Source organism: Anthonomus grandis, chromosome 22 (genome assembly GCF_022605725.1).
Source record: "Anthonomus grandis grandis chromosome 22, icAntGran1.3, whole genome shotgun sequence".
Taxonomy (NCBI): domain Eukaryota; kingdom Metazoa; phylum Arthropoda; class Insecta; order Coleoptera; family Curculionidae; genus Anthonomus; species Anthonomus grandis.
Genome location: NC_065567.1, coordinates 16,524,755 through 16,551,263, shown reverse-complemented (window position 1 = coordinate 16,551,263; position 26,509 = coordinate 16,524,755). Strand labels below are relative to the sequence as shown.

The 26,509-nt window shown below is 31.3% G+C and overlaps 3 protein-coding genes across 5 annotated transcripts in view; 2 read left to right on the top strand and 1 right to left on the bottom strand.

Annotated features, from left to right (window-relative positions):
- Window positions 1-26,509, bottom strand: part of LOC126748754 (homeobox protein dve-1) — a 229,142-nt gene that overhangs the window by 92,767 nt on the left and 109,866 nt on the right. The gene's annotated exons all lie outside the window — the stretch shown is intronic.
- On the top strand, window positions 203-12,889 carry LOC126748756 (arginine kinase). 3 transcript variants are annotated; one of them, XM_050458189.1, is made up of 3 exons: window positions 203-369; window positions 10,781-10,971; window positions 11,663-12,889. In XM_050458189.1, exons 2-3 carry the CDS (start codon window positions 10,806-10,808, stop codon window positions 12,562-12,564), a joined length of 1,068 nt encoding a protein of 355 aa, XP_050314146.1. In that variant the 5' UTR covers window positions 203-369; window positions 10,781-10,805; the 3' UTR covers window positions 12,565-12,889. The 3 variants fall into 3 exon arrangements, with proteins under 3 accessions (XP_050314146.1, XP_050314147.1, XP_050314145.1); XM_050458190.1 differs by having other exon boundaries at window positions 299-461; XM_050458188.1 differs by lacking the exon at window positions 203-369 and adding an exon at window positions 9,306-9,643.
- Window positions 16,495-25,409, top strand: LOC126748755 (protein disulfide-isomerase A3). Its single transcript, XM_050458187.1, has 8 exons — window positions 16,495-16,748; window positions 23,197-23,408; window positions 23,507-23,735; window positions 23,792-23,908; window positions 23,987-24,283; window positions 24,343-24,574; window positions 24,630-24,764; window positions 24,844-25,409. The coding sequence occupies exons 1-8, from the start codon at window positions 16,603-16,605 to the stop codon at window positions 24,955-24,957; spliced, it is 1,482 nt and encodes a 493-aa protein (XP_050314144.1). The 5' UTR covers window positions 16,495-16,602; the 3' UTR covers window positions 24,958-25,409.

Sequence of the window (26,509 nt, the reverse complement as noted above, 5' to 3'; positions counted from 1 at the left end):
TAAGTACCATTAATATTTTGCCATAAACAAATGTATAGCATTTATGACAACATATAAACCGCTTAACTATCAGATAAACGCACATAGATTACGAAAACTTTCGAAATCCCGGGCGGTATAATTAACAAAAAAAAAGTCCCCGTGTTTTCTTAGGAAAAAAAAATATTATACCTTTCCAACAATCAAGAGTCCGTTTTAAAATTTTTAAAGGGGAATACGTCAAAACTAGCGATTGGTGAATTAGGTGTGACGTCACGAGGGTAGAGTGGGGTAAGGCACCAAGAGCTAATCTACACAGAGTCCCACTACTCCGAGCCACACTGAATTCATTCCTAGTGGAGTGCGTTTCTATCCTCATAGTCCTCTAAGGTACAGAGTTTGGGTGCAGTTTGTAGTTTGCATATTTTGATCATTTTTTCGCGCAATTATAGGAGCTTGTTTAATTTTTTTTGTCAGGTCATGTAAGTAGCTTTGATTTTTTTATGCATAAAATAATGTTGTGCTGCGGGCTTTATTAAATGTCATCATCTTGAAAGCTTATATGTTATGATCTCATAACAAAATCAGGTGGTCCTATATTTTTTTCCCCAATTATTGTCAGTCGATTTATTTGTGTAAAATCAACTATCGGCGTCTTATCTCAGTGCAACAGCGTAAAAATAAAATAGCCCAATAGTTTATTTTGGTTCTCAAACGTGTTAAATAATTCGAACTTGAAAAATCGAAACGGTCCCTTACGTAACCCTTTGAGGCGGGACGCGGTAAATTGCGCCATAGATTAGAGGCGGGCGGGCAAGTATTTTAAATGATTGGGACAATAACACTAATATATGCACCAATTACTTAATATTAAAATTGCACAATATTTTATGAGTGATTCACAAGAACTTCCTTGGCCTTAACACTTTAATAGCTGCATCCGCTCCTCAGAACTAATCAAATCAATTAGGAATATTTTCGAGGGTTTTGTTATGTCGGCAAACTTTTATCAGCTAAAGGTGTCTTGATAAATCGAGTGCCTACGTGACATAAGAAACTGACTAATAAATAGATTTTTTAGCCGGAAAACATGTCGTAAAATGAGTTATTCAACCGCCATTCAAATTATACTTTGGTGATTAGTTTATAGCTTTTTAATAGCACATTGCATGAGTGCATCTGATTGTCATGTCCATTGTCATTGTCCCACTAACTTTTATAATAATTTGGTATGATTTTCATTCAACGGGAACCAAATTTATGTTTTTTTCTCTTGCATAGTGATTTATTTAAATATTGCTTAATATTAGATTATAATTAGTTCTTAGGTCTAGAAAGAAAGAAGTTTGCCAGGAACATCTTATACAAATGTTTACATTACGTTGTTTTAAATGTTGATAATAATTCCAATACTTTTTTACTTTTTAAGTTTGCAATTTATTGATCAATTTTTACCTAATTAACATCAATAAAAACTTAACTCAAAACAATAAAAAAAATTCAAGTGACTAGTTAAAGATCAAAATTAATATCTAATGCAATCATTGTTTCCTCATAAAAAATGGGCTTAGAGATTTTCAAATAAAATATACATAAAGCAGTTATAAAACAAACAGAACTTGTCAGTCTTCAAAATATCTCAAAAATCAAATATGATTTATTAAGGTTTCATTTCTTCCAAGGGTAATATAAAATTCAATTAAAAGTATAATCAAAAACTGCAAATAAAATTACATATATAGAATTAAAGAATTAATGTTTTGCTGTTAGCGCATCTTTTAAAAATAAATTACAATACACTTTATCATTATCACCCTATACAGTATAGGTCGTTTGGTAATGCATTATATTGGGATGCATCAATAATTAAAAGTGCATTTGTTTTAAGACCTTAGATTTACAGTATAACGTCGAACAACGAAGTTAACTTATTTATTTTGATTATTTCCAAAAACAAATTTGTATTTAAATTGGAGTAACGAAATTAAAACCCTTGACAATTTTAATTTTGTCCCTGTTGCAACATACCTTGATGCTTTACGCTATCTTAGCAAACATAAAAATATGATTTTAATTATTATTTAATATTGTTACTAGCTCAGTCAGATTTATAGTTAATTGAAGGCAGGTGTATTTGAAAATTATTAAAATAACAAAAAAATCACTTACATTTATTCAACAATATATATAAATTTACATTATTAGCTATAACTTGATTTTAATTCAGCTAAAAAGATAGGTAGGTACCTAATAACAATTACACATTAAATATACATCTTTTGTAATGAAACTTGCCTGGTTTGCTTAAAAGCTAATTTTTGAAATTTTATAATCATGCTTAAAAAGTTGTTTAAAGTTAATGTAGTATTGTTAAAACAATATTTTGTGAAGCAATTAGCGATTTCAGTTCATTTTTTCTCAACTTATAGCATATTCCGAATGCCATTACACACGCTAAAAAAATTACTTTTTTGTATTGATTCAAACATACATCTTGATGTTAATATTTAACTTTGCCATTAGTATTTTTACACGTGAGAGAAAATTACTTTATTCATTATTCCAAATATTAAAAATGTACCCAAATTTTTATTTCTACATTTAATTAATATTAATCTGTTGTTATTGAGTAATAATATGTTTTGCTTCAGTAAGATTTTATTAAATTACTTTTTCAATGTGACTGGACTTACTACACTTGATTAAGTAACAAAGCCATTACTCAGGTAAAATTTAATGTGGTTTTTCGCTTTTATTTATTTGTTGTACAACTCAAACAACATAAAAATAAATATTAAAAAGTTCTAACCCTTCTGTGCAGGGAGTAATTTTAAAATCTGTTCCCCTAAAAGCCAAAAAGTATTTAATTAAACCATCATTTGTATTATTCAAATAAGACCGATCATTATTTATACCTATATGCTATTTGTGGATACTGAATGTAAGTATTTTTAGAAACCATACTGGTGAGGTGGTCTTTATTACAATATAATGCCAACGCATATATAAACTTATATCTTGATTTAAACCTCAATTCTAAACAAAGTAAAAATGTAGGAATATTATTTGATTCAAGATGAGTAAATTAATAAATATATAATAAATATATACCGGGTGGTGCGTCGCCGAGCGGAACATAGGAAAACCCATGTAAATTTTAAGGCGGTCAATTATTGGCTTCCCTGTACATTTTATAGAAAAAATGTAAGATAACTTTTTGAAGAGACTAATCTGGCAAACCCTTGGGCAAAGTTTCAAAAAATTCTAATAAGCGAATCTTGAATTATTCAATTAAATGTAATAATAATAATAATAATAAACAAAATTTATTACTTTTCATAAACAAGTACAAAATACAATATAAAAATTTAGAAATACACAATGTCTATGCAAAATAAAAGGCCGTGTTACGTCAGTGTTCTGGTATGCAGACCAGATACTGTTTAGGCGCTCTCTAAAAAAATGTCAAAAATATAACATAAAAAAAAATTGCTCTACAACCAGTACCAATATTTCAAATTACAGATCATAACAGTTGAAACTTAAAAATACAAAAACACATTCAGCGACATCACACCAAAAATCAAAATCAAAATAAGACTAACTTTATTTACTGACGTAAAAAACAGAATGTCTCTAGTTTTCCTTTGAAAAGTAGAAGAGGCCAGATCAAATGATGTAATCTTTAAGGAATTCAAACTGGAAGCCAAATTATATGAAAAGCTTCGTTTAAAAAGTTCTTTTCTGTGTCGAGGAATAGTAAGAAGATGTAAATTGCGTAAGTTACGATTATTGTTGTTAATTCTAAAATCTGCTCTATCATACAAGTATTGGGGAGATTTAAATTTTATTACCTTGTAGCCCAACGAAATCAAGCGTTCTGAATTCTACGAGAATCAAACTGATCCAAACATGGGCCATATACTGTATCACAGTGGTTAAAGTTAGATAGCACTAAGGAGTCACATAGATGTTTTTTTAATTTTTAATTTAAAAATTTTCTTTGATTATAAATAAGTTTAAGAGCACCATAGGCTTTTCGGAGCTTTTCTGTGACATGCTCATGAAACCGAAAATCCGAGTCAATAACAAGTCCCAATGATTTGGACGTGTTAGTTAATGGAATGGTGACGTTGTTAATTTGTATATTAAGCTCGTTGCTAACTCTCAATCTATTATTTTTATCTCCTCCGAATACAGTAACGGATGATTTTGAAGGGTTTATCTTTAGATCGTGACACGTTGAGATTTCTATTATACTTTTTAAATCCAAATTTATATTTCTATTGGCAATTTCTGTATTATTTGGATGAAAGTGAAGATAGAGTTGGGTGTCGTCCGCATACAAATGGTAGCTACAAAATTTTAAATGGTCTTTACATCGACATGTATAAATTGTGTACAACAATGGCCCCAGGATATTGCCCTGAGGAACACCTACTGATAAAGGTGCTGAGTTAGATTTTATATCATTCAAAACGATCTGCTGGCTGCGATTACCCAAAAATGATTTAAAAAATGCATCTCTTGAAAATCCTATATAACTTAAAATTGATAATAAAATCCTATGATTAATTAAGTCGAATGCCTTGGTGTAGTCAAGTAAAATTAAAGCAGTAAACTCCCCAATGTAATTGCAAAATTAGCAAATTTTCGGTTCAGGTAAAACCAAACGGGCACCAGTAAAATGAATATTGTCACTGACGTGAGGAAAAGTGTCAATAAATCAGTGACAGTCGATATTTGAAAACAAGTATGAATTATTCAATCGACGAAAAAATAGCCATAATTAAGTGGCATTATGCGGGAAACAGTTTTAGAGCAGTATCTGAAATGTTTTCAGTTTATGTCCCCACCAAGCCCATTCCGCAAAAAAAAACATTTCTTGTATTCGGCTGTACGTTAGATTTGACAAAGCCTTATAAGAAATTGCTTGCTGGTGGCTGGTGTCTGGTTTTACCGGAACCGAAAATTTGGTAATTTTGCAATTACATTTAATTGAATAATTCAAGATTCGCTTATTAAAATTTTTTGAAACTTTGCACGAGGGTTTGCCAGATTGGTCTCTTAAAAAAGTTATGTTACATTTTTTCTGTAAAATGTACAGGGAAGCCAATAATTGACCCCCTTAAAGTTTACATGGGATTTCCTATGTTCCGCTCGGCGACGCACCACCCGGTATAGTGGTTATTGTTAACTAATTAAGAAGCAAATACACATGATATAGATCTGTAGATTTTTTTGTCATAGCCTGTTTAATGGATATTATAGAGACGAGGCAAACTGCTGTAATTAGTTCATAAACTATCAAAGCTTAAAAAATATATATGTACTAAAATAAAAAACAAACTATTTATTAAATTATGAGTTTTATAATTGATTTTCCCAATTTCTAAGTCATTCAAACATTGGTAGGAATGCACATACCTGGAATACCCAACCAATGTTTTGCTTTGAACAGTACATTTTTGATCTGTTCTATAAGAGTTATTCAGTTCAACATTTCGAGGATGTGATTAAAATATTAATATATAAGATTGTAGAGGTAAATGTACTTAAACGAGTCATTGGAGATATGCGTCTTCAAATATTTTAAAACCAATAGGTTTTTTTTCCGGGATATCCCAAGAATCGAGACTCTACAGGACATTCCTGAGATTTTCAAAATACTAAAATGTAAATGTATACTCTAGCATTAAAGATCAACTACAATATCCAGAAATACCATATAGACCTAATTATTAATCGGTTTTATTTGAATAATACAAATGAAGGTTTAATGAAAACTGTTCTAGTTTATAGAAATCTACCTGAGTCACTACAATATAAGAGCTATCTAATTAAAAAAAAAATTATTACAATACTAAAAATATATGAAAAAATTAAATATCGAGCAACACTTTTTCATTTCAAGTAAGTACTCTTCAAATCTTGTTAATAAAATTTAATTTTGCATAACCACAAAATCTATAATTATTCAATATAATTTATATGTGTATATACAACGAGCAAGTAAATATGATTTGTAAGCAAATATTTGCTTTGGTTATATAAATGTTCCCGAAACATTAGTAACTTTCCTGGAAAAATAGGTGTAGGAATTTTTGTTTAGTCAATGCGTTACCACAGGCACTTCATCATTCGAAAATTTAATTTTTATTATTTATCTCTTATTTATTAAAAAGACATATTAAATTTTAAAAAAATATATCCTGACTCTATGGTGAAGGCGAAAAACCATATTGATTATCTCACCTATATACAGGTATTCTATTGATTAAATAAAAAGAGTTCATTGATTAGTAAAAGTATTGATCGTACTTTCAGAGAAACGATAGAGGTCGCTAGATGTATAAAATTGATTTGTGTGTATTATGGATTTTAGATTAGGCAGTTCTGACCACAATTGTTAATTTATTAAGGCATTTCCCAATATATTTGGTTTCCAACGATTCGGTTTAAAAGTATTGTATATTTGTAAATATTTTACTTAAAGTGTGCCTCCGTAATGCTATGAATGAGTATAATTATTATCATGGAACAACTTATGCACTAGAACGCTGGCAAATCTTAAAGAATCGTAATATTTTTAAACAAATTGAGAAATATTCGTTCAACTATGTACAGAAACATGTTTAATAAACTTAAAAACGCATAATATAATTATTGAAGCTTTTTCATAATTAAACCTTACAATTGAAATAAAGTAATTAAAAAGTTATAAATCAATGAAAAACATAAACTTTTTACAAAGATTTCATCTTCTTATATTTGTATATTGACTTATTTTTAAAAAGTCTGATTACTGGTGATAGATTTTTTAAAAATTTGGACATTTTATTAAATACATTACATTATTACTAGGCAAGACAAAAAACATATTATTCTAAATTCTCTTAATTTATTATTTATTATTAAACCAATTTTTCATCTATTTGTGCCAGTCTTTGTAAATTGCGTGCACGATCATATGACCCAAAATATCATCGATTTTGTAGACAATTTTATGAGTCACACTAATAGCCTTGCATTTTTTCCTGAATTTTAACATACTCTTCGTCATGACCCAACCTAAACTGATTAATATATAGCAGATAAAGGTTGCACGCGTTTGCCCCCCTTATATTGATTTTGGTGCACTTTACAAGTCTAAAATAAGGGTAGATTTGATGAGGGGGAGCTAGCCCTTCTTTTACTATTAAAGCGTTATACTTGCAAATGGCTATTTCGTTACTCTTCTAACCCCTAATGAATATTTTGAAAAAGAGAATTTCTTTGACCCTATCACGCTGACACAGGGCGGCCCTTTTTTCATGTTGTTTTTTGAAAATTGTTATAGTCTTAAAATGATAATTATTGTTGATGTTTATATTCGTAAGATTGACAATTATTTTAGTAGTTGCCGTATAATACAAAAAATCAACTCGAAATTAAAACAAAATGTCAAAAAATTAAGATGATTATTATCTCTATCTCTCTTTCTTATGTCCCTGAAAAGATGATTTCCAGCAGACACCTTGCATAATACTTTATTTAACTTTTATATTATATACAAATGACGTAACTTGCAAAATTCCAGGATTATTGTATGTAAACAAACAAAAACATAATTGCTACAATACAGGATGTCATAAAAAGAGCTATATACACAAAATCCTTAAGTATTATATTACATCAAATGCGCTTTGAAGTAAATCTTGATAATTTTGTTACGGATTATTATGGCGATATTGTGATACAGCAAATGGAAGAAGAAACACTATATTTTTATAATATTGAATTATCTACTTCTGTTATTTGCACAAAACGAAATTGGATGTTCCGATCATTCAATTCATTTGGATTATAACGACTAATTAAGCAGCATAATCAATAAGGCTCCATTAAAAGCTTTACTAATGAATCGGAAGAGTTAGTAATTTAAGAATCCTAGCCTATTATTTAGTGTCTTTCGGCTTTCCAGAAGCAGTGCTAAAATAAGTATGCATTTCCTTGAGGTTTTTTTCAGTTCACAATTTCATGTAAATTTTATTTTTTCTAAGGAAACGTGGAATCCTAGTAAATGTAAAAAGTGGCTTCAATAGATTGTTTTAAAATTCTGAGAAAAGGCTAGTGTTAATCCATATTTCACAATATTGCAAAACTTTAAAAAGTTTTATTGGTAAATATGTTTAATTAAGAAGTTGTGAGTCTTAAAAAATATTGCAAATTAAGGAGAAATTTTATAAAAATAGCCTTTCGATTTCAGTTCTTTGAAACCATTATTATATTTATTCTAAGGTTTATAACAAGAATTTCATGTGGTAACGAAAAAATAACACATTTGCTAAACTACAACTACATTGTACATGTAATTTTTTTTCAATGAAAAGGAAGTCTCACTTTTAAAATGTAATTTAGGAATAGTTTTTTATGCGACGTGGCTGAAAGCAATGTCGAAGTTTTCTCCAGGTACTTTAAAAATTAATTTTGTATTAATATTAATTAACATCGGCTTAAGGTTAGCATTAAAGTATTTATTCCAAGCAGTAAACAAAAAGAAAGGGAGGCTATTTCAATATTTTGTTGGCTCACTCCCATCTGAAAATTGAAGGTTGTTTGAAATTGATATTGAGTTGATATTTATTGCTTTACTCTATATATGTTATGAACGAGGCTTCTGCATATGAAAAATAAGAAATGACTCAAATATCTAAATAAAAATAGTATATTCCTTTAGCTTATCAAGACTTATTAACTTAAGAACAGGAATTAAAATATTTTAGTGGCGAAAATAGTACTTTACTTTTTTTTTTAAAACAAGTTAGTCATAAAAGTTAATACATTTCGTTCTTGTTATATCTTGGAAAAAATTCGTACAGTGATGGGAAAACGATTTGGAGTATGTACCATCAGTTTGAACCAAACCAATTATGAGGCATAATTCATGGTTCAAAATAAAGAAGGTAATTGCTAATTAAAAAGTTGATATAACATGCTTTAATGAACGTTGGACCACCTAATATTATAACTTATCGTGCTCTTTATTATACCTATGATAAGAGCTTATCTGAGTGGTAAAAAGAGATTTAAAATGTGCCTTGGCGTGATATTTTGCTGTCACTTCAGATTTAGTAGGATGATCTTTATCTGTCCTCAAAAAAATATTTCACGTTAAAATTAATTGATTTGATAAGTGATTTTAAAATACATGTTTTGTTGGAATTATCAAGTATTATAGTTTGATGACGCAAGCAGGAATAAAGTGATATCTGATCGAGATAGATATATTAGGAAGGGAGTGTTAATATGAACAAGGGTGGTCAAGTCGAGTCGAAACAGTTGTCATAGACAGGCATTTCTATTGGTCGGGGACACGCGCCGAGATGCGTCTATCGATTTTAACAAAACTGCGCCCTGTTTGCTAAAGTGCGATTCAGTTAAACGAAAGTCGGGATCAGGCTGTAGCGGTAGGGTGTTTTTGAACCCGAGCGCCTTGCACTATAAGGGCGTCGTCCAACCCCATGCCTGATAGTTGTTCCATCCATTTAGTTGTAGTAGTGAAGTTAAATCAGTGTTTCCTGTATAGCTAGTAATATTTTTATTTAAAAATGGGTGGGTGCGCTTCAAAGGAAAATACTGCGACGGATCCTCAAAAAAAAGATCAGGAAGATGATACTACCGGGTTTGTACAGTTGATGTCTCATGCATGGGTCAATAGCACAGTGTCCATGAGGCGCTGCTGGATTTATGTGGAAGCTTCTCTATATGTTGTGTTACCTGTCTCTTGGCTGTATACATTAAGTACGCATTTTGATTGCTTTTTATTCTTCGTCTGAATATTATACAGAGCCGGCCGGCCGGCATGCCTAATCAACAAAACTCCATTAAATCGACCTCATCATTGTTCACAAAAACTCATTTCATATAGCATGGTTTACGTTTTGTGTTTTGTATTGTTTTTCTTTTTGTGTTGTATTATGCACTTTTGTCATTTTTTTATGTTGTATGTCTTCTAAATGTGTTTTAGTTCCTGCTCATTTTAGACCCTGTTATATTTGAAAACTGACTGAAGAGTCTATATTTTTCAATGGCAGGCGTTTTAGTTACAACCCTATGGGCGTGTTCTAGGGAATCCATATGAGTTGATTATTGTATATATGGTAATAAGATTTAAAAATATAGAACATTATTTCAAACTGTTACTTTAATAGGCAAAGCCACCAGAAAGATATAAACAAAATATATTTCTCATCAAGTTCCCTCTTTCATCCTCTCATTCCTTTTGTGCACCTCAGTTTCAAATAAGGTTTAACTTTTGCTAATCAAAACTCATTTTTAGAAATAAAATATATAAATGTTCTCAATATTTTTGTTTTCAATAAGTCTCTTACTATATATTTCTTCATTGTACAGCGTCATTGGACGTATTTATTTTGCATTTAAATGTCAAACTAAACATGATCAAATTAGATTTTTTGAAAGGATTTTACGTGTCCATCTTCATCAAGATTTACATCACTTAAATAGTCTCAAATAAAAATTTCTCAGCATAAAAAATGTTCCAATCATCAGCACATAAAGATATAATGTATATAATTTGGTTATCGATAACTAAGGTGTTGATAACCTATAAGTAATTTTTCTTTAAATATAATATGACTAATGATCATGTTTCTCAAAAGTTGTCCATATTTTCACATTTAAATAATTAAAAAATACCAATCTTTCCAAAAATTTTATGTAAACAATATAGTGTATTCTGAAATGAATATTTTGTTCTAAAAATGGCAATAAAATTAGAAAATTATTTTTTTTACAGAAAAGAAACTTCAAAAAAAGAAACGATGGTTGACGCCGCAGTTTTGGAAAAACTTGAAGCTGGCTTCAAGAAACTTGAAGCTTCTGACTCCAAGTCTCTTTTGAAGAAATACCTTACCAGAGAAATCTTTGACCAACTGAAAACCAAGCAAACTTCGTTTGGTTCCACTCTTTTGGACTGCATCCAATCAGGTATATAATATAAAATTAACCTATAGCAACTTTTTAAAAGATTATAAGAATTATAATCTTTAAGGTGCACCTAAGTTAATTTTTATTTCAAGCTTAAGAACATCTTATCAGATGTTCTTAATCCTATAAAATCTATTAAATACGTTTACGCCTGACTTTTAAAATCAATAAATTCATAATTGCAGTTTTAATTTTTTATTGGGTATATAATCAATACACCTTTTTTTGTCCTTCACTTAAAATGTGACGTGTTTTATTCAACGGGTCAAAAATAGACTATGTTTTTTATAGATTATCTATCTAATATAAGCATATAGTTTGGTTAAGTAATAACTTCAAAACTTGTAATGGAACTTTTTAAAAGGACATCTGCCTTTCCAACTATCAAAAAAATATAAGTTAACATTAATCATACACATTTTTAAAACTATTCAAGGATTATCTTATGGATACGCGATGCAGTCCCTTGCCAAGAATGTTTCAGTTGGTATCTAAACCTTCTATTTTCATGATTTAGATAGACACAAGCTAATAGATAGATATTGAAAAATATATAAAAACTATTCGTCACTGTATACTATTACCATTAACATTACCTGTTAAATAAAAGAACTATGTGCCTCAAAGATTTGCAAAAATAACTGATAATGCTTTACATTTTTACAGACCTTATATTTCTCTTTAATTGTAGGTATTGAAAATCTTGATTCTGGATGTGGTATCTACGCTCCTGATGCTGAAGCTTACACAGTATTTGCTCCTTTGTTCGACCCTATCATTGAGGACTATCATCAAGGATTCGGCAAGGGTGACAAACACCCCCCCAAGAACTGGGGTGATGTCAACGTATTCGGCAACCTCGACCCCACTGGTGAATATGTTGTCTCCACCCGTGTAAGATGCGGAAGGTCTATGGAAGGATACCCATTCAATCCTTGCTTGACTGAAGAGCAATACAAAGAGATGGAACAGAAAGTTTCCTCCACTCTTTCTGGGCTTGAAGGAGAACTCAAGGGTACATTCTACCCATTGACTGGAATGAGCAAGGAAGTTCAGCAAAAGCTGATCGATGATCACTTCTTGTTCAAGGAAGGTGACAGGTTCTTGCAAGCTGCCAATGCTTGCCGCTTCTGGCCAACTGGTCGTGGTATCTACCACAACGACAACAAAACATTCTTGGTTTGGTGTAACGAGGAAGATCACCTTCGTATTATTTCCATGCAAATGGGAGGAGACTTGGGAGAAGTCTACCGTCGTCTTGTAACTGCTGTCAATGACATCGAGAAGCGCATTCCTTTCTCTCATAATGACAGGCTTGGTTTCCTTACTTTCTGCCCAACCAACTTGGGTACCACTGTCCGTGCATCAGTGCACATCAAAGTACCTAAACTAGCCGCTAACAAAGCCAAACTTGAAGAGATTGCTGCCAAATACAACTTGCAAGTCCGTGGTACTCGTGGTGAACACACCGAAGCCGAAGGTGGCATCTACGACATTTCCAACAAAAGACGTATGGGACTTACCGAATTCGAAGCTGTTAAGGAAATGTATGATGGTATTGCTGAACTGATCAAAATTGAAAAGGAATTGTAAACCCCATACATTCGTGATCATTACATAATAAGCAATGATATTATATTTAATTTTTTAGTACATTTCGTACGTAATATTGGTTGCTGAAGAAGCAGAGATTGCTTATTGCAGTCAAAGCTTCTAAAAACTACTGTAATCAAAGCTTTCTAGTCGGCATTATTTCGGATCAAGCAGCGTTAAAATTTTATTTCTTTTAAATGTCAAACATTAAAATCATCCGTTATTCTTATTATTTTAGGATTTACGTAATATAAAATAAATAAGTATTATTTTAATTGCAAGTTTATTTACTAAAAGAGTCGTTTAATAAAAGACGTCCAATTAATTGCTGTTAGTTTTTTATCCTCTTCCCTTCCATTTCCTACGTCCGTAAAGCGACCAATGCTTGGCATAGCGGAGATCGAATGTACTCGAAGACTGTTGAGATAAAAGTTCAGTAGCTTGCAAGTTGCTATACTGGAGGTGTAATAAAGGTATTGAATCTGCTCTGCCAATTTACTAAATGGACAACATCTCAGCAAAATATAACATCAGGCATACCTTCATAGAATGCATGTCCTCATAAGGCGCGTGTTTTCTAGCACAGTGGACCATTTCATTTTTAACTATTCTTGTCCTTGAGTCGACCGGTACCTGATGAAAGGTACGGTTATCTGTGCATATACCTGATGGTCCTCAGGGCGATATCTGGTGAAGCGGATTTTCGACAGCGCAGACATGAATTTTATGGAAAAAATTATTACTTCATTGTGATCAAATTGACCTTCATCTCCATAATAGAAAGGAAATGGGAGGTCACCATTAGGTTTTTTTTTACTATTTGTAATTTTAAAAAATACAACTACCCATCTTGAAAAAAATCCCAAGACACCATTTTTGGAACTATGTTGGAAGAATGCTTCCTGTGAATTTATACTACCCTCAAGTAGTTCAATAATTCAATATTTAATCAAGATTTTTAAGTACATATTTAATGTAATAAGTTTGATTTAGGATCAAGATTTGATATCAGGAATATATTATATGCATATAACGGAGAGTTTGTAACCACGTGACTACTACTTACTAATAAAAGTGTATTTAATTATTATGGATCCGTAACAAAATTATTTCAAATATACTCATTTGCGTTGCCTTATAAACTCGAAAGAATAATAAGTCTGGCGCCTTCGCCAATTACTCACTTACATAGACATAATCATATACAGGTTGGAGAATTGAATATTACTCATAGTCCAAAAAAATGGCACCGCTCCCTCTCGTCGATGATAGGTATTTACTGTTTTAATTTTTTACACAATGACAATAATATTGGCATGTTGCCGTGCGACTGCACGCTGCAATTTTGAATTTTAAAACGCTATTATTTTTTTTCTCAATTTATTATGACTGTCTATACTCCTTCTGAAAGAGTTCAAATTATTAAATGATTCTATGGAGGCAATTCAGCAGAGCAATGTAGGGATTTGTCATAAATGACATTTCAAACTAGACTGATTCCTTGTGAAAAAAAATTTTAAATGTGGTTTCGAATATTGAAACATCCTTTTGTCAAGATCCAAATTTATGACATTTATGAAGATCGACCATGTTCCCTTCTAAAGTGCAAGAATGTCTAGAAGAAATGGTTTGTAGTGCCCTAGAAAAAGATTCAACACGATTATGTTGGGAAAAAACATGGAACCAAGTGTTTCAAATATTCCAAAACTCAGGCGATATTTCGCGAATACCAGTAGCAAAGAATGAAATTTTGTGAAACTCTGATGGAAAAAGAAGATGAATTTTTTTTATGAACTATTCCATTTTCAGATGAATCTTTTTTCAATTTCATAAGAATTACAATTCTTTTTTTGTTTGGTCTAGGGAAAATTACCACAATAGTTTATTCATCTCCGTACTACCCTCAAAAATTGAATATTTGGTCTGGATCTTGGGCGACCATATTATAGAGCCATTTTTTGTTGATAGTGATAGTACTTTAAAAGCCCTAAAATACCTAACCCTCATGTTCTTAGCAGCTTCGAATTCAAGGACCCCAGGAATGCATGGACTGAAAACGTTCCATGATTCTCTTCGGGTCGTCTCAAAGAAGTCTCCAAATGCCTTACTAGATGGTCGTACACTTCTTGTTCTTCTGGGAGCATTCTTGGCAGGATGACAGCAGCCTCTCCTCTCAATGCCAACGTAAGGGCAGTTTTTTTCTTATATGACCATCAACGTTTGCTACCCTTTCAAACTGACGCTATACAATATTTCATGGCGTGGTACCATCAAATTGAGATGGTTTGAGGTGCATCAGCCCAACAGATTCCGTATTGCCACAAAATATGTGTTGATTCAATGCAGTGTTTAAATTTTGTTTTGAATATCCTGGATCCTGTTCTCCTCCAATGAATGAATCCGATTCTCTAGTGAAGAATATTGTTCCAGGCAGACTTTTCTGTCAATTTTGCAGCATTTTCGAGGAATTTAGTATCCAAGTTGGGGAAATTTCCGAGCAATTTAGCTTCCAGACCTGACAACATTTGACTGATGCTTGCACCAGCCAAAACAAAGTTGTCCGGGTCATTGCCTTCCTCAAAGAAATACGTTACAAAGCTGCCCATGCAAGTCTTCTTTATTTTTCGTCGTATTGCAGTCCCTTTCCTCTAGCTCACTTTTCAGCTCAGAAACTTTTAAATCCAATACCTTAGACATTTTCACACACTTTAGTCTGATTTATTTCAATTCATTACTATTTATTTTTCCCCAAAGGAGAATATACCGGATACCAAAGGAGCAATTTTACCGTTCGTTAGATATGAATTAAAACATTCGATGCACAAAAATAGTCAACTGATTTATTTACCTTATACTTATTTACTACTATTTATGTCGGTTTTAAAAGTCGCGTCAATATTTTGACTTGAATTGAACGGTCAGCGGTTGTCTATATACTCGGCAGAACGCTGCGGTTGTCTATATACTTGACAGAACGCTGTTCCGGAAGATTCTCGCCAATCTTCCACGCGTCTGCAGAGTTGTTGTGCGGTGTGCTCGCTTGTGGCATTTCGGAATGACGAAGAATAGTATATTACAGTATATTATAAATGAGCATATTGATAGGTCATGGAGGTGGTTGGCACGTCTATACCAAATCCATAGGACAATTGTGATAGAAATTGTTACCTTTAACATTTAATTCAAGTTCCAGGACTATTTAAATTACTGACACCGATTATTCCCTGTTCCCAGATATTTCAGTACATTCATAGACATAGAAGGTTTGCTGTTAAGTTTTATATGAGCATTGTATTAATCAATGTTCAGTCCTCATTGAACGTGTTTTTCGGCTTTAAATTTTTTGTTTCGCAACAAAACACTTTAAAATAAAAATTATTCTTGTACCTATATCTACTCTGTATATCTAAACGTTTATTTAAAATAACTTAAGATGTTGATTTTGATTTTTTTAAAGCTAATACCCAACGCCGTATGTTGGTTGTTCTTAGATGTTGGGTTATTCCAGAGAGGAAACTGCCAAGACGGTTCCATTTTTCTACTCTAAAGTTACAATCATGTATTTTTATTTATCCTTGTCTCTTAAATTAACCTAAAATTTACTATGATGGTGAATGAATATCTGATTGATAAATTTTTCTTGACACATGAAGGTAAAATATTAAAAATGAATATTATCTTGAAAGTTAGAAAAAAAAACGTGCTACCTATATTCTTCTTCCGAGAAGTCAAACCTTTCCGAGTTTTTATTGCTAGTCATGCTTCTAATCTGTATTTAAATTTCCCCGGCAATTTATGGCCCAATCACGGTGTGCCATTCGTCTATTTATTTGACATTGGGCTTTTGTACCAATCACAATGAGCCAACGCAAAGCAGACGCATGAGCAATTAGATAAATCACAAAAGAACAGCCGTCGCCGGCCACGTACTTTACTTCGAAGTTCAGTGACAGCTCAATTCACTTCCATTAATTTCTCCAGCATTCAAAGAAGTAAGCCGGTTTCTAAAGGACAATTGCTGTAGAAAAACTAAAGAAAATGCTGCTTTTCAAAGTTTTGCCGGTGTTTTTGCTGGCCTCAGTTGCGTTGGCCAAGGAAGAAGACGTTTTGGAATTGACCGATGCCGATTTTGATCAAAAACTCGCTGAACATGATACTGCCTTGGTCATGTTTTATGCTCCTTGGTAAGATTACATTACATTTTGTCATGATTTTTATAATTGCATTTTTATGTATATACATTTAACATACTTTTATTGATTTACACAAAAATGTTTAATCAAGGTTCATAGGTTATACTTCTCTTTAAACCTATGCCCCTGGGTATGGGTGTGATTATCTTAGGTACCCACATGACTAAATACTCCCTTTGCATCAACATTTTTCATAAAAATTTGGGGGAAACTTAATTTTTGTGTTAGGGTTGACCTGATTTTTATGATTTAGTCTGATATTCATTGTAGAGTTATCCTTTAATGGCCAGATCTGAGCCATTCGTGCTTGGTTAAGTTCAGCTTTGCTCAGTTTAAATTATTATTCATTTTTCTTATCATTGACCAAAAAAAGAATCTAGAAGAGTTTATCTTCAGTAAAGTATTATTCAAAGTTTAAATTTAAAGTTTTATTGTCCAGCAGGAAACAAATCCTAATAATAAGACAATAGGAGTAGCCTATGTGTATTTATAAGTCACTAGTTGAATCGGTACTTACTTACCGCATATGTCTTTGGGGTGCACCTACCAGCTCTAACTTATTACCTCTTGAAATAACCCAAAAAAGGCTATTAAAAATAAATATTGAATTATTAATTTATTTCAAGACCGTAAAGTGTTTAACATTTGTAAGCTATACAGTGGTGGCCAAAAGTATGGAAACTTTTTTAATTTGTATTTTTTTTTAAGAAACCAGGAATTATAATAAAGTTACTCATATTGTGATAAAGTATATATAATATATTACCTAACTTAACATAATAATTTGAAATTAAATGTATTATAAAAAGAAAATGAAATATAATTAATATTTTCTTGGCCAAAAGTTTGGAAACTGAAGAAAGTTATTTATATAAATTACATCTAAATCAAAATCTGCTAATATTTTGTGGCATATCCCTCCAAATTTATTACTTCTCTACATCTTCATGGCATAGAATCGATAAGTCTTGCACAGTCTTCACTGGAAATGGCAGCCCACTCAGTTTGCAGTATTTCCCACAGTTGAGCCTTGTTTGAAATCGAATGGTTTCGAATCTTCTGGTCCGAATGATCCCATAAATTCTCTATGGGATTCAGATCTGGGGACTGTGAAGGCCAATCCATTAAAGCAATGCTCTGTTCATTTAACCAGTTTATCCCAAATTGGGGCTTGTGTTTAGGGTCATTGTCTTGCTGAAACAACCATCTCAATTGCATTTCCTCCTCAGCATAAGGCAACATGTTGTTCTCCAATATGTCATTGTATAGAAAATGGTCCATTATTCCATCAATTTTTACCAGGGGGCCAACACCTGATCGGGAGAAACAACCCCACACCATTATGCTTCCACCACCATGTTTTACCGTAGGCATTTGGTATTTGTGGCTGTACCTTGTACCTTTTGGTCGCTGGACATAACGTCTCCAGTCACTCCCAAATAATTGAAACTTACTTTCATCACTAAACCATACAGTATTTCAATTTTGGTGAGACCAGGTAAGATGATCTCCTGCAAATTTCAAGCGATCCTTTCTATTTTTCTTTGATATTAGGAGTGGTTTCTTTACAGCAACTCTTCCAAAAAGCCCCACTTCATTTAGCCTTCTTCTCACCGTGCGAGTAGACACAGAAATCCCCATTTGACTCATTTCTCCAGAAATATCTATAGAAGTTTTGTTTGCGTCGTTCATCAATATTCTTTTCATTACTTTCATAGCCCTTTTGGACAACTATCTTGGTCTTTCTTGCTTTTGGGCTACCGAAACATTTCCTCTCTCTTCAAATTTTTTAATTATTTTTGAAACAGTGCCTTTTAAAATGTTTAAATCTTTACTTATTTCAATTTGTTTATAACCCTTCTGGTATAGTTCAACTATTTTACTTTTTAAATCACTAGATAAGTATTTACACTTAGGCATGATGCCTGTCTTCACTCAAACAAAATTGTACCGTTAAACAGCTTGTAGTATACAATTATTATGATTTTATTAAAGGTTTCCATACATTTCCATACAGAGAAATAACTCCTCTTTCATCAAAACTAATAAACAACATTCTTTTGCTTTACCTCCATTGGAATTTCTTTATTTGCTGATAAGCTGTTTATTTATATTTTTGAGAGTTTTCGCATTGCAATATTTTCTGCATTTTTTGAAAAAGTTTAAAGTTTCCATACTTTTGGCCACCACTGTACATAAGAGCCATCATCTTGGTCATCAGGTTGCTGTGGGATTTTCTTCAGTACAAAAAAGCTTGTTATTTACTGTGTCCAAAATATATAATGCCCTACCACAACATCTAAAAAACAAAAGTTACCCAAAAGTTAAAAGAAGTGTATAGGTTGTTAGAATTTACCGAGGATATTTTGAAAAACTTAGTTTAGTTCTTAATATGTGTTTTCTTATAGTATTTTTCTTTAGGCATTATTATTGTAGAGGTTTAATGTATATATTTTATTTTACCTCACTTAGTATAATTAATTGTGCATCTAATCCAAAATTTGTATTTGTTTTGTACCTACTTTTTTAAATAAACTTTCTTATTATTTCACAAAAAAAATATAATGAATCAATACAAAATGCAAAATTTTAAATAGAATTATTATACTATCAACTAAATTTGGAAAAAATCAAATTTCTTTTAAATCAACTAGATTTAAAAGAAAAAGACAAGACACTACAGGAAAGAAAGTTCTGAAAATTCAATCTAAAAATAAACTAAATTAAATTAAAAGTAAATGATTATAATTTTTAAATAACTAGAATTTAGTCTAGGAAAATTTTTTAGTTGCATTGGCATGAGGTTGTAAATTCTTGGCCCAGTGAACAATATAAGTCTTTGTGAGGGTGTGAAGTATGCCATTGGCATTACCAAATTACTTCAATCAAACAATCTTGTCGCAACTGTATTTAAAATGTTAATGGTTGTTTTTTTTTTGTATCAAAGAATTTTCATGTATCAAAGAATCCTTTTATTTTTAGTATATAGTTGTCTTTTTTATATATAGTTGTTGTCATATTGTTAAAAGGTTCGTTGGTATAGAAAAGTAGTCTGATGGGAATCTTTAAGGTTTTTTTAATAAAAATTTTGGTAAGATATTTTTTTGTGATGTTTAAAGGTTGAATTACTTTTAAACATGCACTGCACTATAGGCTACGGCCATACATTAAAATTGAAATAATTAGTGATAGAAGCTCAATAATTGTGTGGATAATGTATACCCTAAGAGGGGATTCAGTCAGCATTCATTGCTTTCAAGGTTTAATGCACGGTTTCTTCATGAATCTGCTGTTCGTAGAAGCCTAGTCCTTTTATCTAAAATATGCTAAAATCAAATTGATGCTTTAGATGTCTTATCAGGTATCAATTTTACTGTTCAGTTTTACTGTTCACCTCAAAGCAAAGAAAATCAATTATCCTTGACAGCAACCATGAGCAACTTGGTTTTGAATTTTCTTTTTAAATTCTTGCTAAGTCATTTGTAAAAATTTAAAGTGTCTTTTGAACTTGCATTTCTCTTGATCCTAGGGAGGAAAGGACTATTAAGTCTCCTCTAGGGAGTGAATTGGAAATAGAGTTGCTGGCCATGAGTATATTCACAGTTCTTGTAATATGTTGATGTGTATTAGCATTCAGTTACAAGTATAAAATAGCATTTTGTTATGTCAACATTTCTTTAACCTATCAGATAATTAAGCTATAAGACATTACACATGACACATTGGTGACAACATGTTCTGTTTTTCTGGAAATTATTTCATTGGTCCAGAGAGCAGTGATGCATATTTGTTTAAATGGTTAATAAGGGGTAAGAACAGTCAAACAAATAAAATAATTACTTCCTTTGTTTAAGCTAATATTTATCATGTTCACTTAACATTCAATGTAAAGAATCATCTTTTGTTGGGTGTGTTTATATACCATCTCCATCACCATATCATATTTTACTGTAGATTTATTTTGTTGCTATGTTTAAGAAGAGAATTAGAGATCCTAGTTCTAATTAACAAGAACACTAAATTATAAACTTAAAAAATGCAGCACATTGTAATTCTGTAGATTATATGGTTGAAGAATATTTATTTATAACTTGCCTCAGACTAAGTGGGTTAACATCTCTTGGTCTGACTGTTGATTATGAACATAAGGGCTCAGTAAATATTATTGGCAACTATTTGAGTTTTCATAATTTTTTTCAAGAAATTAAGATCTTTAATACCAATGGAGTTCTTTTGATGTAAAAACTTTTAAGATATTTACATCACATGGCTATTATCTTTAACTGTTAGTTGTTTGATATCACATAGGGTCAAATATTTATCAGGTCGAACAGCAAATTCTTAATAATAAGACAACTTATGCTTGACCAATCATGAAGTAATCATATAAAAGAGATAAACTTAAAAAAAAAACTAAAAACCATATGCTTTAGATAGCTTAAGTTAACAGGGTATAAACAACCATCCTATCAAAGACCTGTATACACAACATATAGCTCTCCAAAGCTGTCTCCTATGTCCGATAGCTTTATATGCCTTGTGAAAAAAACACAGTCAACCTCTTACTGAAGAAACCATGTTGTTATAAAGAAATATGTTGTGAAACAAGCTGTTAGATAGATATACATCTCAAGAGTCCTGTCAAATATGGATAAAATGGAAGTAATAAAAAAAAGTAAGGAGACAGGTCTATAACTTTCAGTATTTTCTGTTTCGCTACTGTTATATATTGGCATAATTTTAACAATCTTCCAAACCTCTGGAAAAGTGGAAGTTCTTATAACAAAATGAAATATTAGAAGGAGGCTGAGAAGCTTTAAAACATTGTGAATAGTCTCAAAGAATAAATATCAGAGGGTGAGGGATAGTCTAAATTTGCCCCCACTAAAGTAAAGAAGAATTCTATTAAATTTATGTTTTCTACTTAAAGTTCTAAATGTGGCTATAGACTCTCCTCAGTTGTTGTCACTTTTTAAATGTAGGATTCCTTCTCCAAATATCAGAGAGTTTGTAGAGATATTATAAATTATTTTTTCTTCAATTGTAGTCTTGTTAATAATTTGTGGCTGGGTTAAATGATTTATTTGGTTTACTGTGATTTTAGATTATATTGAGTGATATGGTGTGTGATGCTTGTTACTAAATTTGCTAGCTATAATTAGTGCGGCAAAAAGTTTGACTGATAAGATTCAAGACAAATCTAACACTTTTTAATTTTTTGACACATTATTCTGAATATTAGTTTAAATGCTCTTGAGAGAGATGCACATGAGAACATCAGTGATTTTGGAGAGCACTCTTTCGTTGGAGAAATCTAACATTCCTCTGATTCAGAAAATATTATTATTAGCATGCCTAATAATAATAATAAAGACTTGTAAAAAATTATTACAAATAAATGTAAACCAAATTTTTATAAACGGCGAAGTTGAGGCAAGCCTCCTATCTTAACCTTAGGATACAAGTTTATATAATGTATTTATATATAGCATTTTATGATATTTACCAAATGAATATAAAAAAATTTATCTAAAAAAAATACAGTGCAATAGTAGGTACATACATTGAAAATCGACTGTTGGACTTTGGATTTGGTGGTAAATTAATAAGTAAAAGCTTCATATAGATTGTTCAAATCAATAAGACATACTTTTTGTATTGAAATTCCACAACATTTTCAATTGGGTTAAGATTAGCTGAGCTCTAAGATAAAATACTGATGTTTTAAACAATATTCCAGGTCATTATTGTGCTGAAATGAAAATATGAGGTTATGCTCAAATGTATCCATTATTTGCTTTATTCTATATAATGGGTCAAAGTATGACTTGAAAACACTCCAGTGCCATCATTAAATAGTTGAACAGACATCAACTCAATATGTCTGACAGTTAGCATCAGTCATTTGAAAAACTAAAAATTTTTAGTTCTCTTAAATCAACTTGAATAGCGAGAAAGTTCAGACAGACCCACATTTCTTTAGAAAGTATGTATATGTTTTGTTATTAGTTGGACACTAAGTAAACCGCACATAACTAACCTAAAAGTATTTCGTAACTAATTTCTAAAAATTTTTTATTTCATTGATTTTGTTTAATACTATATATCTTAAGATAAGCCTATATAATGGTAAAAGTAACTAATGGTAAGGTAATTATGGTTTAGCCTAAAAATTGATTTTCATGTTTTGTGAAACCTGGTCAAGCAAAAAGTAGTAAAAATAAAGTTATAATATGTTTCAAAGAATTTTAGTCTAATCAAAGTTAATCTCAATGATATTTTAATGTGACAATTATTACTATATTTTGTAACTGCAAACAAAACATTTGTTTTTAATCCAAGAATTGTCTTGATAAATAAATAATTTGTTATATTAATTTTTCTTTCATATTATACTTAATATTTTCCTTTTTTAAATTGCAATTATTACGCTTTTAAGGTGTGGCCATTGCAAACGTCTTAAACCAGAATATGCGAAGGCCGCTGAAGACCTTTTAGCAAATGACCCACCTGTTGTCTTAGTTAAAGTTGACTGTACTGAAGGTGGCAAAGAAACATGTAACAAAAACTCTGTCAGCGGTTACCCCACTTTGAAGATCTTCCGTAACGGTGAAGTTTCACAGGATTATAATGGGCCTAGAGAAGCCTCAGGTAAGATAAAGTGAATTTTATGCAATATGTAGACAAACACTTTTTTACTTGTTTTCTCATTTAGACTTATTATATTAAAAAAAATAATTTGTTTTCAGGCATTGTAAAATACATGAAGGCCCAGGTTGGCCCAGCTTCCAAGGAAATCAAATCATGGGAAGAGTTGGAGAAATTCCTAAGCAATCAAAAAGAATCTTCAATTATTGGGTTCTTTGAGAAAGAATCTGACCTTAAGGGCGCCTTTTTGCAGTTGGCAAACAAACTTAGAGAAAAAATGCAGTTTGCTCATTCTACTTTCAAAGATGTATTGGAAAAGCAGGGTGTGAAGTAAGAACTTCAGTAATAAGTTGTTTGCAGTGGTTTTAAATTATAATATTTTCTAGAGATGGAGTTTTTATCTTTAGAGCAAGTCACCTGAAAAACAAATTTGAACCAGAAACTGTTGAATACAAAGGAGCAGCTGAAAGTGCTGAACTTAATGACTTCATTACCAATAACTTGTAAGTAATGTGATTTATGTTTATTCTGAATAATTTTATCTTAATTTTTAATCCTCATTTTACTTCACCTCTTTACAGCCACGGATTGGTAGGTGTTCGTAAATCCGACAACCAACGTGATTTCAAGAACCCACTTGTGACTGTATACTATGGAGTTGACTATGTAAAGAACCCTAAGGGAACCAACTACTGGAGAAATAGAGTGTTGAAAGTAGCCAAAGAATTTGAAGGAAAACTCAATTTTGCTATAGCCTCCAATGCTGAATTCACTCATGAATTAAACGAGTTTGGAATTGAAGGTGCTGATGCAGAAAAACCCAGGGTAGCTGCCAAGGATGCAGCTGACAAGAAATATGTGCTCAGAGACGAGTTTTCGTAAGCTGATCAAACACATTTCAAATAATAATTGTTTTTTAATGTGATGATTTTTTTAGTGTAGACAACCTGCTCGCCTTTGTGAATGACTTTTTGGAAGGCTCCTTGGAACCATACATCAAATCTGAACCAATCCCAGAAACCCAGGAAGGATCTGTAATTACAGCTGTAGCTAAAAACTTTGATGAAGTAGTCACTAATAATGGAAAAGATACTCTCATTGAGTTTTATGCTCCATGGTGTGGACATTGCAAGAAATTGGCTCCAGCTTATGAGGAATTGGCTGAAAAAGTAGGTTGAATTGAGTAGTAAGATATAAATAACATAACAATTAAATTGTTTTCAGCTAAAAGATGAAGATGTTGCCATTGTCAAAATGGATGCCACCGCTAATGATGTTACTGGTCCGTTTGATGTAAGAGGATTCCCCACTATCTATTGGGCACCTAAAGACCAAAAGGACAAGCCTGTCAGATATGAAGTAAGTTGCGTAATCTTTATTATTTTAGTGTCGGCATAAGTTTTTAATATAAAACTTAATAAAAAATAACATTTTACAGGGTGGTAGAGAAGTAAATGATTTCTTGCAATACATTGCCAAGGAAGCAACAAATGAATTGAAAGGCTGGGACAGAAGTGGTAAACCTAAATCAGGTGACAAGACTGAATTGTAGATTTAGTTCAGTGACTGGTATTTTTTTCAATATCTTGACATCAGTTTGGATTTCTGGAGATTCACGATAATTTTTTTGTAAAATTTATATTTTTCTATTCTTTTTGTTTTTTTTTTAATTGTGTTAAACGCGGATCCAGTCCACAAATCTAAAACTGATGTTTAAAATTAATAAATATTTGTGATGGGTTGTAAGTGAAAGTACCAGTTTGTGTTTTGTATTTTTATAACGTGAAGAAAATGTTTAAAAATAATCTCGGATTTTTCCTAGTATTAGTCGTTTCTTTTTTGTATTTGATATTTTCATTTTGAAGCTACCTAGATCAGAGCTTTAATACTTTGAAAGACATTTATTTCGAAATGCTTATTTACATACATATGGAAATTTGTTTGTGTGAAATTTCTTGTGATGTTAAATATTTAATGATTCAAATAAATTTACCTCCTTCTTTACCTTTTATATTTTATTTACCCCTTAAATGTATTTGTAGAAAAATTAAAAGAAAAAAATTATTTGTTGATCGTTGTGTACGAACTATAGAAAACACCGTTCATTTGAACTTTGTAACGAATTACAAAAACTGAGTCAATAGAAGTAAGTTTTTAATTAATTTTTCTAAATTAAATCTCAAGGCCCTAGTTCAGTACTCGATGTTCGATTTAAGAGTTAAGGATCCAAAATCTTCAAGGAGCACATGAATCGATGTCCTTCGATTTTATTAAAGTATTTCATATTCGAGGCAAATCTTATATATCTGCCATTAAATTGAAAGATTATATTAATTAAATATTAGAAAAAAGTTGTAAAAGTCCAAACGCAATAATAATGATTTAAAATTTCATTATAAACATAAAAATGATTATTTGATGCCCTTTGAAACAGGCCATAGAAAATAATCATTTTTTGCTTATAATTAATTATTTTTTAAAAATATTTTGACGTGTACATACAGCTTACTCAATCTGAAGCAAGGGTTTATAATAGGAAATCGACAATAACCCGTTTTTTGTTTTGTTTTACAGTTTCCTGGATACTTTAGATAAAGCGTGTCAACTACAGTATATTTTTTGGGAGAGCTAATCTTATTTCTAAAATGTTATTTCAGCAATAGCTAATCAAATTTGGTAGTCAGTCGTCGACACCTTTTGTTGCAACTTCCTGCCTATATAATAGTTTTATTAGGATTGTGGGGGATAATGGTAGGATGCTTTTATATAGAGATGACAAGCAGCGGTTAATAAAATGGTTGAGACGACTAGCAACAACAAACTCTTTAAATGTCATTATTAACACGTCATTCCTAACTTAACTGATAAAATATTCTTTTAATGCTATCTAGGGTCATTAAACAGTACCTAAAGGCAAAACAGTAGGGGCTTAAGACACAAACATCTTTAATTTTTTTTCTCGTTTACTTGTGACTTTATATCTGTTAAAGAATTTTAAGATATAAAGAATTTTTTATTGATTCCTCTCATTATATTGATTCCTATTATATATAGCTTTTCTAGTCAAAATCAATAAAACTATTCGTCCAATAAGCAAATACATA

What these genes read in the sequence shown, in the direction of transcription:
- LOC126748756 (XM_050458188.1), top strand. Translation starts at nt 9,570, where the DNA reads ATGGGTGGGTGCGCTTCAAAGGAAAATACTGCGACGGATCCTCAAAAA. An exon ending in CAGGAAGATGATACTACCGG is followed by an intron (nt 9,644 to 10,780) that starts GTTTGTACAGTT and finishes TTTTTTTTACAG; the next exon opens with AAAAGAAACTTCAAAAAAAG. An exon ending in TTTGGACTGCATCCAATCAG is followed by an intron (nt 10,972 to 11,662) that starts GTATATAATATA and finishes CTTTAATTGTAG; the next exon opens with GTATTGAAAATCTTGATTCT.
- LOC126748755 (XM_050458187.1), top strand. Translation starts at nt 16,603, where the DNA reads ATGCTGCTTTTCAAAGTTTTGCCGGTGTTTTTGCTGGCCTCAGTTGCG. An exon ending in GTCATGTTTTATGCTCCTTG is followed by an intron (nt 16,749 to 23,196) that starts GTAAGATTACAT and finishes TACGCTTTTAAG; the next exon opens with GTGTGGCCATTGCAAACGTC. An exon ending in GACTTCATTACCAATAACTT is followed by an intron (nt 23,909 to 23,986) that starts GTAAGTAATGTG and finishes ACCTCTTTACAG; the next exon opens with CCACGGATTGGTAGGTGTTC.